General features: G+C 46.8%; 1 protein-coding gene across 7 annotated transcripts; it reads left to right on the top strand.

The window, feature by feature from the left end:
* Positions 1 to 6: 6 nt before the first annotated feature.
* Positions 7 to 14,319, top strand: LOC143416141 (inverted formin-2-like). 7 transcript variants are annotated; one of them, XM_076881548.1, is made up of 24 exons: positions 20 to 116; positions 4,179 to 4,340; positions 4,428 to 4,689; positions 4,902 to 5,017; positions 6,082 to 6,241; positions 6,604 to 6,637; positions 6,725 to 6,866; positions 8,456 to 8,588; positions 8,829 to 9,350; positions 9,419 to 9,549; positions 9,638 to 9,699; positions 9,792 to 9,894; positions 10,003 to 10,088; positions 10,187 to 10,287; positions 10,407 to 10,477; positions 11,282 to 11,389; positions 11,472 to 11,542; positions 11,659 to 11,779; positions 11,914 to 12,078; positions 12,315 to 12,405; positions 12,780 to 12,902; positions 12,974 to 13,318; positions 13,733 to 13,789; positions 13,949 to 14,319. In XM_076881548.1, the coding sequence occupies exons 2-23, from the start codon at positions 4,212 to 4,214 to the stop codon at positions 13,786 to 13,788; spliced, it is 3,132 nt and encodes a 1,043-aa protein (XP_076737663.1). In that variant the 5' UTR covers positions 20 to 116; positions 4,179 to 4,211; the 3' UTR covers position 13,789; positions 13,949 to 14,319. The 7 variants fall into 7 exon arrangements, 6 of the variants coding, with proteins under 6 accessions (XP_076737666.1, XP_076737664.1, XP_076737663.1 ...); XM_076881546.1 differs by lacking the exon at positions 13,949 to 14,319 and adding an exon at positions 13,419 to 13,487 and having other exon boundaries at positions 13,733 to 13,844; XM_076881547.1 differs by lacking the exon at positions 13,949 to 14,319 and having other exon boundaries at positions 13,733 to 13,844.
* The last annotated feature ends 132 nt before the right edge of the window (positions 14,320 to 14,451 follow it).

Here is a 14,451-nt window from a genome sequence, read left to right as displayed (position 1 = left end):
AGGTAAACCCGTGGATCAATAAATAGTTTGCTCTGCCGGGCCGATTTTCCATGTGCTTCTGCTGGTTACACCGTGGTGGATGCCTGCCGTACTCATTGGAGTATTTTACACAAACGGTAAGTTATTCAAACTTATATAAAATTCACGGTATTCTATCGGCGCAGTGAGGTTTTCTTGATGTTTCTTGGTGTTCGGTTGCTGAAAACGAGCTTTAATAGAGGAGGAGATGTCGAAAATTCTATTTAGCCTCCAATGCTAATGTTAAAACCCCTGGAGGGCCTTGGGTCGATTTGTGGCTATTTTTGGCTATTTTCAAATTTTGATTACCTGCCATTTGCACAGTGTTGAATGGAATATAGCGAAAGTCTGCAAAAAAAAGTTTGGTCACATTTACTGTTAAAATTTCAGTATGACTTCCGGAAATTAGCTTCAGTGGCTAAGCTAGCGATAAACTTACGCTATTAATCCTAGGATCGATTTGTGCCCCATTGAAACCCTTTATAAACGCTATTTTTCACTGCAGGATTTATACCGTTAACATCTGGGTGATGGCTTAGGTTTCGTTTTTGTTTTGGAGAAGAGGCCTTAGAATTGTAATTTTTTTATTTGTCCACCGGGTGGTGCCCTTGCTCCACATTTGACCCGGGGCTGGAAAACAGCGGGCTGCTTAAAGAGACCTGCGGGGAATGAAGCGTCATTTCCGGCGTGCTGCAGCGGCTTCGCCCGCTGATCGTGCGGGAGCATTTTTGGGTCCCTAGGACCATGAGAGGGTGCTTTTTTTTTTTTTTTTTTTTTAGTCAACAGGAAATGACGTATTTGTTGTCACGTGGTATCGGACGTGTGGGCTGGAAAAAGCAGTCCCCGGTGATCGTGCCCCGGTGATCGTCGCGACTTACCCCGGCAACATGCACTTATTTCGGCCTAGAGGAGGAGCATTTGCCGCCTGGAGACCATTTTCTGGTCCTGAAAAAAAAATAAAAGGCGATCGAAATGACTGTTTGTGCCAATCTTTAGTCCATCTAAAGGCCTAATTATAATAACAATCAAATATTACTTCAAATGTTTTTTTGGGAAAATATTTAGTTTTTTAGTTTTTTTTTTAGTTTTTTTGTAATTTAAAGGGTTAAAACAACGAAAATATAATTAAAACTTTATATGAATATTTCAGGGAGAAGTAGTTTTAAAAGACTGACCAATTTAAAGTGAAAAAAAAAATTAATATTTAATATTTTTATTGCACTTTTTGGGCGTGGTCGATAGTGTGCATTTTATGAAATGCGCTCCTGGAAAAAAAATAAAAGGCGATCGAAATGACTCTTGGTGCCAATCTTTAGTCCATCCAAAGGCCTAATTATAATAACAATTGAATATTACCTCAAATGTTTTTTTTGGAAAATATTCAAGTTTTTTGTTTTTTGGGGCAAAAAAAGCAGTGCGCTCATGTGACGAAACCGGGATATAAAGGGTTAAAATCCGCGAAATGTAATTAAAACTTGACATGAATATTTCAAGGAGAAGTAGGTCTAAAAGATTGGCTAATTTAAAGTGGAAAAAAATATTAATATATAAATTTTTTATAGCACTTTTTTGGGCGTGGTCGATTTGTGGCTCTAAGACCAATAGTGTATGCATTTTTCTAAGATCCTCCAGGGGTTTTAATGTTGCAGTCTTTTTACTCGTGAGTGACGGTAGACACTGCACGTGGAAGCGCCGCGCCACGTTCAGCTTTTTCCCTGTTCACACAGACACGTCTTTCTCTGCGCCAGTTCATGAGCGTTTTTGCTTCTCTGTTTATTCAGAGCAATTTTTTCACAATTGATAAGTAAATAACATCCCAAAATAATTGAAGAGAGCTTGTTTTAGTCACTCCTGCTTTTACTTTGACATCGTCAAAGGCTTTTACTTTGGAAGTCAAAATCAGAATGACTTGATATTGATATGGTATCACTGTGGGGCTGTATACTGTTGATCTAAAGTGGAATTATCCTGTTGAAACATGAATTTTTCATTTAAGAGCATTTTGAAATCGTTAAAAGAGTAGGTCGTATATGGACAATTTGAAAAGGCTTTTATTTTGGAAGGCAAAATAAGATGGCCTTGATAGTGACAGGGCACAATTAGGGTACAAGGCTGTGTCATATAGATCTAACATTAGAGTTTGAAAAAAAAAAAAAAAGCCTAAATTATATGTTATTATGTTCTTAACATACCTGTTAATTCACTCGAAGTTGGCTTTTATTTTGAAATCCGGTTTCCACATCCATTCCGTAATACTTTGAATACACAGGGAACGTAAAACAAACTGGAGGCTGGCTTGACACAAGTGACAGATTCCAGGTAAGTTTGTGTGATGAGCTTCTTCTGTTCCCGGTGAAATACACCTGTACCTGTGGGAGCAGCGGAGCGGCTGAAGCTGCTCCGTCCTCCGGCCGGTGTTGCTGAGCCGAACCCACCACAGCACCGAGTGAACTGAAGCTCAGACACTAAATTCGATTAATTTTGAAGGGAGTCCGGTTTGGCAGGCACAGCTCGACCTGTCAGCGGTTTTTAGCCACAACTGTGTTTAAACTTTTGAACCTTTGAATCGGAGCATGCGGGTCTGCTCTTATCCAATCACTGTATTGATCCATCAGCACTGAGATCAATGCATTTGTTCTTCTGTGAGGGTGTACCACTGACAGATATGCGCATGTGTACAGTGAAAGGTCTGTTTAAGTTGTTAAATGATGACAAACACCTGAGCTTCAGGTTTAAAGGATCATCCCTCAGTTTTTCCCGATACTGGAACAACTAGTGCTGAGTTTGTTTGCTGGTCCTTCTCTGAAGACTGAAACCTGCTGCTGCTGCTGAGGAGCATTTGTTTCCGTGGTTAAAGTTCTGCTGCCGGGCGTGAGGAGGAGGCCACAGTTTAACCAAGCGATGAAGCATCTGTCCAAAAAGAGGAAGAGTCTTTATCCTGAGCTCATCTGCTGAGAAGGAATTTCTCCCCCCAGTCAGTCTGTCTTCACTCACACACACACCCACACACACCTTTACAGGTGAATTTCCTGCCTGTGTTTCTGCTGGTTTACACAGTCAGTGCTCACTTTATTAGGACCATGTTGCAGTGAGTCTGAAAGTTTCATGGTTGTGTTTAATATTCTGAAGCTTTACTGACGCAGGAAGGCTGGCTGGATGGGGGGGGGATTCAAATGCCCCGGGGGAGATTTGAATCCAGGCCTCTGGAAACACCCTTTGACCATGTGACTGACCTACTCCACCTTTCAAGTTTAAAGTTCAGGTTTTCTCACAGCGGCGCGTTAATGTGGCGAGCGTGCTCAGCTGTCAGGACATGCACACGCACTGAATACCAGAAATACCACATAGCTGACATATTTCACCCACCACGCTGTGACGTGCAGTCACTCTTCTTCACTGATGAAGACTCTGCAACACACTGAGTGCAGGATTCACGTAGCCTTCAGTCTGATTCATTCACTTTCCAAATCACAGCCACGATAGCTGTGAGCGCTTCGTGTTTATTTTTCTGTTACTGGAGCCAATCATGTGCTTTATTATCAGTCTGTTAATCAGCTGATCCTTCAGCCTGATTCACTGCATTCTTCTTCTTTTTCTCTGTTTCTTGTTATTCATGCATTCCACAGAGTGCCTTTGTCCTGTCTTCCTTCCCTCTCCCAAACTGGTCTGAGCCTGGCTCTGCTGGAGGTTTCTTCCTGTTAAAATTGAGGTTTTCCTTGCCACTGTCACAAAACTTCTTACTCATATGGTTGTTGAGAGTACAAAGACAGTACAGCATCTCAAGGTGACTGTTGTTGTGATTTGGAGCTTTGATTCGGAGCTGAATAAAACCAAGTTAAAACTGGTCCACATCAGAAGTGTACTCGAGCTGTCAGTCAGGAACATAATTCAAATAATAATTTATGACACAACTAAAGCCAAATGGAGTCCAATCACAGTAAAGGACTCTGACCTCCTGAGCAGATAAAGGCGTCCACTGGAGGAGCTCAGTTTGTGACTCAGAGATGTGTTAATGAATGTGAAACTGTGAGCCCGAGGCAGGCTGACACGGGCGTGATGTCATCGCTTGTGTCAGGTCTGCTTGTCATGGACGTTAAAAAGATGATGATGTCATTGATTGTTTGTGATTGATTACCTGTATCTGTTTTAACCCTCGTCAGCTCAAACATCGGTAAAACCTTTAGCCTGTCATCATGGCAACCAGTACCAAATGGGGGGCGGTAAAGGACCAGTTGACCAGAGGCCCCGCCACAGTCACTGACGGCAAGGTGGAGGCCAATCTGGAGAACGCTGACCCCGAGCTCTGCATCCGACTGCTGCAGGTAGGAAAGAAGCAGAACCTCAGGAGTCCTGCAGGGGAAGGAGAGGGCGTCTCACAGCTCTGACCGATGGTCACTCTGCCCCTCCAGGTTCCCACAGTGGTGAACTACTCGGGTCTGCAGCGGCGGCTGGAGGTGAGTAATCAGTCATGGATGGTGCAGTTCCTTGAACTACAGGGTTTGGACCTCCTGCTGGAGGCGCTGGAGGCTCTGTCGGGCCGCGGCTGCGCCCACATCGCCGATGCTCTGCTGCAGCTCACCTGCGTCAGCTGTGTCCGGACCATCATGAACTCGTCCGCAGGGCTGCATTTCATCCTGGACAACGAGGGCTACATCAGGATGCTGGCTCAAGGTGGGTGGAGGACCAGAAAGTTAGAATGAAGCAGATCTGCCTTAAAACCACCTTAAAATCATATTTACACGCTACCCTGAGCAACAGGTAGACTCAGGTGGCTGTTCCAGCCTAAGCTAAGCAGGTAGCCGGTGTACCTGTGAGGTGAAGATGACGACTCAGAGTCATTACTTATGAAAGCGGTAACTCCACCTCCTCCTATATGCCCTCAGCTCTCGACACGTCCAATGTCATGGTGAAGATGCAGCTGTTCCAGCTGCTGGCTGCTCTTGCCGTCTTCGACCCTCGGGGACACCACCTCGTCTTCGATGCACTCGACAACTACAAGGTATGCTCATGTCCTCGTCCACTTCCTCCTCTCTCCTTATTTCCTTCCTGTCCTTCCTTTTTTCCCTTCCTTCTCGGTCTCCTCTGAGGTGATTTGTGATTTCATGAGATCAGTTTAAGTAATCTGAACTCTGCCTCACGATGGCAGTCAGGACAGTTGGCGCTCAGTCATATAAACAGTTAAATGTTGCTGTAGGTCCAGGTCACTTTCAGAGGCTCTCTTGGCTGATTTCATTTGTTTAGAGGGGCATGTTTACCTGCTTGATGGACGAACCAACAGATGTCGCATGAGCTGGATGGGGAGACATGAGCAGGCCATTTGGGTCGGTTTGAAAAGCTTTATCGGCAGGACGTTAGCAAAAGGAAGTGCGAGTCAGTTTCACTTAGTTTCAAGGCTAACATGACAAGCAGAACAGCTCAAACTGAAAGCCACTGGCTGATTACCTAAGTCAGCAGAGAGCTCACAAAGCTCCACCACAGCTCCTCGCTGCCAGGTGAGAGCAACGACGACGTGGTCTGTGTACCATCAGGGCGTAACTGCAGATACACCATAACAAACAGCTGAACCTCAGACGCTGCAGATCTTATCGTCCCCGCCCAGCCTGTTCTCACAGGCTCTGAACTTACAGCATGGAATCATGGGATACCACACGTGTGCACACACACACTCGTTTTATTATCTTAGTGAGGACATCTCATTGACATAACCCTTTCCCTAGCTGCTTACCCTAACCATCAAAAATGAATGCCTAACCCTAACCATAACCTAACTGTAACCCTGACACTAAAACCACATTTTGAGCCTCAGACACGTCTTCAAACTTGTGGGGATGGGCACTTTGTCCCCATAAGGGCTGTTGGTCCCCACAAGTATAGTGGCATGCCAATTTTCTGTCCTCACAAAGATGTCTAAACATAACATGTACACACACACGCACAGACACAGTTATTAGGAGTGTTTAATCATCACACTTCAGTCAGACTGAAGCAGGAAGTTGTGTTTAATGAAGGTGTAAACGAACCGTGTCCGTCCTCTGACCTGTCACTTCCTGCGTCTGTATTCAGAGCCTGAAGAAGCAGCAGTATCGCTTCAGCGTGATCATGAATGAGCTTCACGCCACCGACAACATCCTCTACATGGTGACGCTGCTAAGTATGGTCAACGTCCTCGTGCTGCAGGAGGAGGAGCTGAGGAGAAGGCACCGGGTGCGGCAGGAGTTCATCGGTAAAACGAACTGTTTATCACCAATCTGACATCACCCCTGACATCATCATCATGATGTCATTGCTGACATCACTGCTTTCATCATGTTGTAGGGTCTTTACCTCACAACAGAAAGACCTTGATGTGACTGTTGTTGTGATTTGGCGATGTATAAATAAAGTTGAATTAAACTGTTATCAGAGTTATGTGTAGGAGGAGCTTGATATCTGTCACAGTGTGACATCACATCCCTGTACGGAGGCTTTCCTGGAGTCAGGTCTCGCTGAGGGCTCGAGTGTCAGACCCTCAGAGGTCGTCATGGTGTGAGTGTGTCCTGCTGCTTGACCAAAATAAGAAGTGATATATATGTCTGTGATTTTTAGGTCTGCAGCTGCTGAACCTGCTCCCCAGGCTCAGGTACTGGCTTCATTCTCACTTTGCTTACATCAGTTATTAATCAATAATCAGTCGTGTTTCCAATCAGTTTCCTGCCTGTGTGTGCAGGGAGACGCAGGACAAGGACCTGAACATCCAGTGTGACGTGTTTGAAGACTCTCTGTCGGAGGACATGGAGGAGATGGAGAGGCTGTACGGAGGGATTGATATGAGCAGCCACCAGCAGGTCTTCACAATGCTCTACACCATGGTAACCACAGTTTAAAGAGTGATGCGACTCAAGCTGGAACGTTTAAACCAATGTTTCCCAACCACTGTGCCGCGGCACAAAGGTGTGCCGTGGAAGATTATCTTATTCCACCCAATTGGTACTCTAAGCCCAGCGGTCCCCAACCCCCGGGCCTCGGACCGGTACCGGTCCGTGAGTCGTTTGGTACCGGGCCGCGAGAGTAGAGGCTCAGGCGTGAAATGTTTAGTTTTCAGGGTTTTTATCGGTTGTCAGAGTTATTTTGTTATCGTTTTTATCGTTAACTCGGTTTCCCTGGGTCTTTTCACGTGTGTTATGAATAAATCTTCTTTTTTTCGGTACCGGTACTAGTTTTATTTTGTTGTATTTATCCGCGACACCTTAAAGGCCGGTCCGTGAAAATATTGTCGGGCATAAACCGGTCCGTGGCGCAAAAAAGGTTGGAGACCGCTGGTCTAAGCAATCGGCTTGAGTAATGGGCAGAACAATTACATTATCTTCCACTAGAGGGGAGTACAACTACCTGCTCTAATTAAATTGGTTGCCGACAGATACATCTAAACAAACTGAACCAATTCTGCTATACATGGTGCGCGGGGAAAAATTATCAATATGCTTTTTGTGACATTTTTGTTTGGTAGTATGTTGTGTTATTTTTCTAACGTGAAATATGTACCGTGGCTCCAAAAGATTGGGAAACACTGGTTTAAACTACAGAACCCAACACTGCCACCTTCAGAGCGATTGGCACAGCATCTGTGAAAGTGACACTGCTGGTAGTTCTCTTTTCAATGATAGAAATGTAAGGAGACAGACGCTATGTTCACACTGCAGTCGAAAGCGCATCAAATCCGATTTTTTTTTTTTTTTTTTTTTGACCCTATGCGACCCATCTATCCGACCATGGTGTGACAGTGTGAACGGAACAAATCCGATATTTTCAAATCTGATCTGGGTCACTTTCGTATGTGGTGCTGAATCCAATACATATCCGATGTTTTAGAATGCGACTGCTGTTTGATGGTCACGTCGCATTAAATCCGTCTTGTACGTCACTGACACAAGACGGACGCCAATTATCAGCGCCGCAGAAGCGCCAGAGAAGACATCGCGAACGCTTCCGGCCATCCAGTGTAGATGTTAGTGAAACTGTTGGGAAGACAACGTGAACATTTTATTTGTACTGTATAATCTGCAGATTTTGACAGAAATCTGCAACTATCCTTTGAAGCAGTGCTCCTCTAAAACAGCAATAAGGATCATTATTAGGTTATCTACATTATTATGTAAATAACAAAATAACTTAAAGCAAAATTGGGAAACGTAAAGTCCGAAGTCTTTATATTAAGGGCCATCAGTCAAACAATATTATTTGCTCTGGGTCTAAACAGAGCGCGTTGTGGGTGACGTCTTCTTTTGCGCATGCGGCCGCTTCGAGGGTTCACACTAGAGCGCGTTTGCTGTCCCATTTTATTTGTAGTGTGAACGAGCAGACAAAAAAATCGGATTTGATCAAAAAATTGGAATTGAGCATTAAGACCTGCAGTGTGAACGTAGCCAAAATAACCTGTCCTGACCCTCTCTGCGTTCAGGTGTCCAGCCATCCATCCTCCGTGCAGCTGCTGTCCATCCTTCAGGCCTTGTTGCTGGTGGGTCCGGACAGAGCTGAGGTCTGGTGTGCTCTGGAGCTGCTGATGGATCGAGCCACCCTGCTGGCTCAGGATGGTAAGTATGAGGGTGCATCCAACAGCAGATCACTGGGTCCAGCTCTGATTCCGCCTCTTTGTAGAAGTGTCCTCTCTATATAAACGATGACCCCTGTAAAGAGTCCCTTAAGGTTCAGATGCAGGCCCTGTTTTATGTCAGTTTGTATAAATGACAGCAGGCAGAGTATGATCAAAGCTGAGGGCATTTCACAGGATCAGGCGAAGGTGAATTCATCGGCTCTGTTTTTCTTGATCGCAGCTGAGGTAGACTCTGCAGATCACCTGCTGGAGAAGCTCCTCCCCCGAAAGACTTACTCAGCCAATCTTACCATCGACAGGGCGGTCCAGACTAGACTACCAGACAGTCCTCCCAGCCAATCAGAGGCACTCACCAAAGATGCTCCGACAGCCCCCACTGCAGCAGCACTGCCTCCGGCTCTTCCCACTTCCTATGCCCCCCCTCTTCCTCCTCCCTTACCCGGTGCTATGACTCTTCCCCTTCCACCCCCTCCACTGCCGCCCACACCCTTGCCTGGTGCTATGGCTCCTCTCCCTCCACCCCCTCCACCCCCACCCTTACCTGGTGCTATGGCTCCTCCACCCTTACCTGGTGCTGGACCTCCACTCCCCCCCTCTCCTCCAGGTGACATCAGAGCTGAGACAGTTCAAAGTCTGGGCAGGTTATATAGCAGCTCCGCTCCTAATTCAAGCCACACCCCCTGCCCAACACTGCGGATGAAGAAGCTGAACTGGCAGAAACTTCCATCCAGACTGGTGTCAGGTGAGGCCTGGTGTTGGCCCAGGTCAGGTGCAGGATTCATCCAAGCTGACGTCACTCTGTGTCCACAGGCCACGAGTCTCTGTGGACGTCAACATCTTTGGACTCCATGGAGCCAGATTACTGCAGCATCGAGCACCTCTTCAGTCTCCCTCCGACTGAGACCAAGACCAGAACCAAGTCAAAGACGGAGCCCAAAGAGGTGCCGCAGCTTTCTCTGTCTTCACCTTACAGGTGTGGCGTTACACGTTTTACCTTTTTCACATCCACATGTTCAATTCTGTCCACAGGTGTCCTTCATCGACGCCAAGAAGAGCCTTAACCTCAACATCTTCCTCAAGCACTTCAAATGGTGACTGTTCTTTTTCTGAGTCTTGCAGCCAATAAAAACACCTGTGCTGTGACATCACCATCCCTGTATCACCTGACCTGTCTCACCTGCAGTTCCCACGAGGACTTTGTGGATCTCATCCGAAGAGGAGACCGATCAAAGTTTGATGTTGAGGCCCTGAAACAGTTCATCAAACTCCTCCCAGAGAAACATGAGGTCAGAGCAGAGGTCACCTGCGCTTCACCTGTTCTCCACCTGTCTCTCACCTGTGCTTCAGTTGTCCTTCACCTGTACTTGACCTGTATCTCATCTTTCCCTCCTCAGGTAGGGAACCTGAAGTCTCATCTGGCAGAGCAGGACAAGTTGGCATCAGCAGATCAGTTTTACCTGCAGCTCATTGATCTGCCCAGGTGTGAGGACAGCGCCAGCTGCAGCACACATCAAGCACAGATAAATAAGCACAGCTCACCACAGGTCCACTCACTTGCTGTGTGTGTGTGTGTTGCAGTTACTCTCTGAGGATTGAGTGTATGTTGCTGTGTGAGGAGAGCAGCTGTGTGTTGGAGACTATGAGGCTCAGAGCTGAGCTGCTGGACCGCGCCTGCCAGAGTGTGTATATACATGACAAACACACAGCAGCTACACAACAAACACACTGGCTGCACACGCACGTTTGGCTGCTGTGGTGGTGATCTTGTTTCTGTTTGTGTGTGTTGTTTTGTGTGCAGGTGTGAAGGAGAGCGCTCGGCTGCCAGTCTTCTGTAAACTAATCCTGAGTGTCGGAAACTTTCTCAACTATGTGAGAATCTTTTTTTTACTCCTTGTAATCTGATTACTTTGTGTGGCATGCTCAGTGACGGTCCTAAAGCAGTTCTCTTCCCGAAGACTCAAACCACACAAACAAACTCTTCCATCTATATGACTGAGCGATATTTTTGTTTTATTAAAAATTTGAACATAACTCAACACAAACTCTTGTGAAGGACACAAAGTCAAAGACTTCCAAGCAGAGCGCATCGGCCAGCACAACACAGAGTTTGGGTCCTTTACGCTAAGCGAGACAGGTGGAGAACAAGCTAGCGGTCAGTGTGCCGCATCCTATGCGAAAGGGCCTTAAGTTCTTGGCTAGTTTAGCATCAACATGCTGTCTGTGCAGATGTTAGCAGTATAATGCAGCTGTTTATGTCCTGGATGCTGGTTCCACTGCACCATGATGCTTGTCCTTTCGTGCAAGAAAAATAAGTCATGTCCGTGTCTCTGCTGTGGAGTGGGCCTCTAGCAACTGCTGGACTTCACCTCAGCTAACTGGAGCCTCTGATGAAGTTTTTATGAAGTTATCTAAGCAGTAATATCACAGCTGTGAGGTTGATTGCACTAACAGTTCGTCCGAGGAGTGTTTTGTTTGTTTTTTTTGTTTTTATTTGTTTGCACATTCAGGCAGGTGTGACTCAGCACCAACTATTAGCTCAGCACAAATCTACCAACAGACTGTCTACCAAGACAGTTCATTTAGTTGCCAAATCATAAATCAGTCTGTTATTTAGCTGAAATAAAATGTAAAGGCTGGTAGTCTGATTTAGTCATGTGATGTATGGTCCATCAGGGAACTCACACGGGGAATGCTGAAGGCTTTAAGATCAGCACTCTGCTCAAACTGACCGAAACCAAAGCCAACAAGTCGAGAGTCACGCTGCTGCACCACATCCTGCAGGTAATGCTGGGAATACTACGAATACTGGGGAATACTGCAGTATTCTCATAATAATTCAGTTGCTGCTGTTTGTGACCCTTAGGAGGCTGAAGAGAATCACCCCGACCTGCTCAACCTGCCCGATGACCTGGAGATCTGTGCAAAGGCTGCTGGGTAAACACATATAGGAGTTCAGTCACGTACAGACTGCTGGGTGGAGTCTGTGACGTGGTAGCTCAGGTGTTTCGCCTGCAGCGGTGTTAAATGTTGCCCTCTGACTCCACCTGCAGGCTCAGCTTGGACTCTATTCAGTCTGAAACAAAGACTCTAAACAAACGGCTGAAAAACTCAGAGAGGAGCGTTTCCTCCTCATCTGACGACATGAAGGAGCAGTACCTGTCCACCATACAGGTGAGTCACTCAGGATGAGGCTGTCACCTTTACGGGCAGATAAATCCAGTCTGTACACTCACTGACACCGTTTTAGTGGGACAGACCTGCTGTTCCAGGTGAACTTACCTGTTGTTCTTATGTGGTGTTACCAGGAGAGCCTGCAGGCTGTTGAGCAGCTGCAACTCCTGCTGTCATCTGTGGAGGAGCAGAGGAAGCACCTGTCCGCCTACCTCTGTGAGGACAGCAGCAGCTTCTCCCTCGAAGAGCTCTTCAGCACCATCAAGGCATTCAGAGACCTCTTCCTTCGAACCCTCAAGGTCAGCGCCAATCGCAGTGCGGCTCAGTCTGCAGGACTCATACCCTGCCGCACGTTTGCATGTGTCATTTAAACTATGTCTCAGCCAGCCAATCGGCTCTGACTTGAACCGTGACAAAGTGTGGTAGCTGCCACACATTAGTCCTGTTTCCCTGTAAATGTTAAGCTCCGCCCTCTCTGGGGGGCCGGTTAGCCTGCTGAAGTTTGAACTGTGTGTTCCTTTTATTCTTCGATCAGGAGAACGAAGGTCACAGGGAGCAGGAGAAGAGGAGGAAGAGGTTGGAGGAAGGGAGGAAACTGAGAGAAGAAGCCCCCACCAGAAAGATCAGTAAGTCAGACACCATTATTTCACCTTAAATCCTCCCTCCTTAAATGGAGAGACAGGTGTCCCTCACCTGTCTCTCCAGGTGTGGCAGGTGAAGGACAGGTCAAGTGCAAGTGGAGAACAGGTGAGACATGTGAAGGGCCGGTGACGGACAGGTCGAGAATCAATAGCTGACATCAGCAACATTTTTCTGCAACAGTTTATCAGCAGCTGAATATTTAAAGGAAATGATGTGACAGCATCAGGACGAGAAGAAAGTTTGTAAAGATTAAATGCTGCTGTACCTGTGAGGCTGTCAGGTGATGCAGTGACAGCTTTCACCTGTTGTTTGTGACACGTGCGCTAAGCTCACAGGGGAACGTGTGTCTGTGCTGCAGTTAGGACAGACATGGCCAATTGGGACGAAGGATGCACCGTCGACAACCTGCTGGCCGAGATCAGGAAGGGCTGCAGGCTGAGGAAGACAAGCCCACGGGCAGAGCCGGACGGTGGGGTCGAAGGTGAGAGCCCGGCAGGACTTCTGCAGACTTTCTTGTCACTACTGCTCGTTTGATCAAGTTCTCCTTTTCAGGTCACCCCGGGGTCACGCAGATGTCACCGGCCCAAGATAAGCCAGATTTTCCCGAGAAGCCTCGGGAGGAGGTCCGGACTCCCACACATCCACCTGCTGGAACCAGACCAGAACCGGAGCCAGCAGAGCCAGACAGAGCTGCCTCAGAGCTCCAGGCCCTCTGTGAACGCCCCGCAGCTGAGGTCCAGGGTCCGGAGTCTGAAGTGGACACCAGACCGGCGCAGCAGGAAGTCCAGCACACAGCTAGTCAGCAGGATGTGACCCAGGTCAACAGGAGCAAAGATCCTAACCCGGAAGATTCTGCTCCCCGGAACGCATCAAACACCTTAGACACCAGCCCAGCAGGTAGAGTGAGGCGCTGTGCTCTCTGCTTCAGGCTTTGAGCACGCTCAGTGCTGCTGTTTGTTTCTGAAACATGGAAATTTTAATGCTTCCTGTCCCACAGCCCACCCACACAGATCAAGTTGTGTTCAGTGTTTGCAGCAGAGTGACGGAGACTCGGCCGCAGATTACAGTTGAGTGCAGTCGAGATTGCCATACCATGGTGATGTAGCCGGGTCAGTCTGGCTGTTGTGATGTAGCTCTGAGTCTATGAGGTCACTTCCTGTTCCTGAACATTAGTGTTTCCTGTGACATGGTGAGCTGAGGCTCAGGCTGTAAGGTCTCATCAAGACGATGATAGAACATCCTTTAGTGTTGATGATGAAATAAGCTTTATATCTAGAAACCGACCAATCGTATCCTCTCTTTGATCTCCAGAAGGCCACACAGGAAGAAAGCGTTTGAAGAAAAGGAAAAAATGCATCCTTCAGTGAGGTGAGCTCACCTGCAGCTGTGCATAAATCCACGTCAGCGGCGATTCACTGCTGTCCTTCACTCTAAAGCATTTCATTGGTCGAAATGTTTTTATGTTGTGGGATTTAAGGTCTTTTTTTAAATATCATTTATTATTTTATTCTTCTTCTATGGTTCCAGGTACATGGGTCAGGACTTGTTTCTGTGGCGACAGGACTGGACCTGCAGGAGAACAAAGTGTTTAAAACCCTCTGTAGAACCTGGGACCATTTCGTGGCCTTTGCGTTTTTTAATTCCACACCATTTCCACTGTGTTTAATGGAGTATAGCCAAATTTTCAAACATGTATTTTTTTTCCCATTTTATTTTAAAATTTCAGTCTGAGTTTTTTAAATGAGCTTAAATGGCTGAATAAAAGGCATACATCCACTATCGAACCTCGTGGCCGATTTCTGCCCCTTGAAACCCATTATAAACGCTATTTGTCACTGCAAATTAATTACGGTCAAAGGGATCGTCGATGTTTAAGTTTCATTTTCATTTTGGAGGAGGCCTTAGAGTTGTAATTTTTTTATTTGTCCACCGGGTGGCGCCCTTGCTTCACATTTGACCCCTGCTGGAAAACAGCGGGCTGCTTAAACAGACCTGCGGGGAATGAAGCCTGATTCCCGGCGTGCAGCAGC

This window comes from Maylandia zebra, unplaced genomic scaffold (genome assembly GCF_041146795.1).
Source record: "Maylandia zebra isolate NMK-2024a unplaced genomic scaffold, Mzebra_GT3a scaffold20, whole genome shotgun sequence".
Classification (NCBI taxonomy): Eukaryota; Metazoa; Chordata; class Actinopteri; order Cichliformes; family Cichlidae; genus Maylandia; species Maylandia zebra.
This window is presented reverse-complemented; position numbering and strand designations above follow the sequence as displayed.

Bases quoted from the DNA above. Each gene is read 5' to 3' on its own strand.
- LOC143416141 (XM_076881546.1), top strand. From the start codon at position 4,212: ATGGCAACCAGTACCAAATGGGGGGCGGTAAAGGACCAGTTGACCAGA. The intron at 11,780-11,913 runs GTGAGTCACTCA...TGGTGTTACCAG, and splicing joins AGTACCTGTCCACCATACAG to GAGAGCCTGCAGGCTGTTGA. The intron at 13,319-13,418 runs GTAGAGTGAGGC...CCTGTCCCACAG, and splicing joins CTTAGACACCAGCCCAGCAG to CCCACCCACACAGATCAAGT.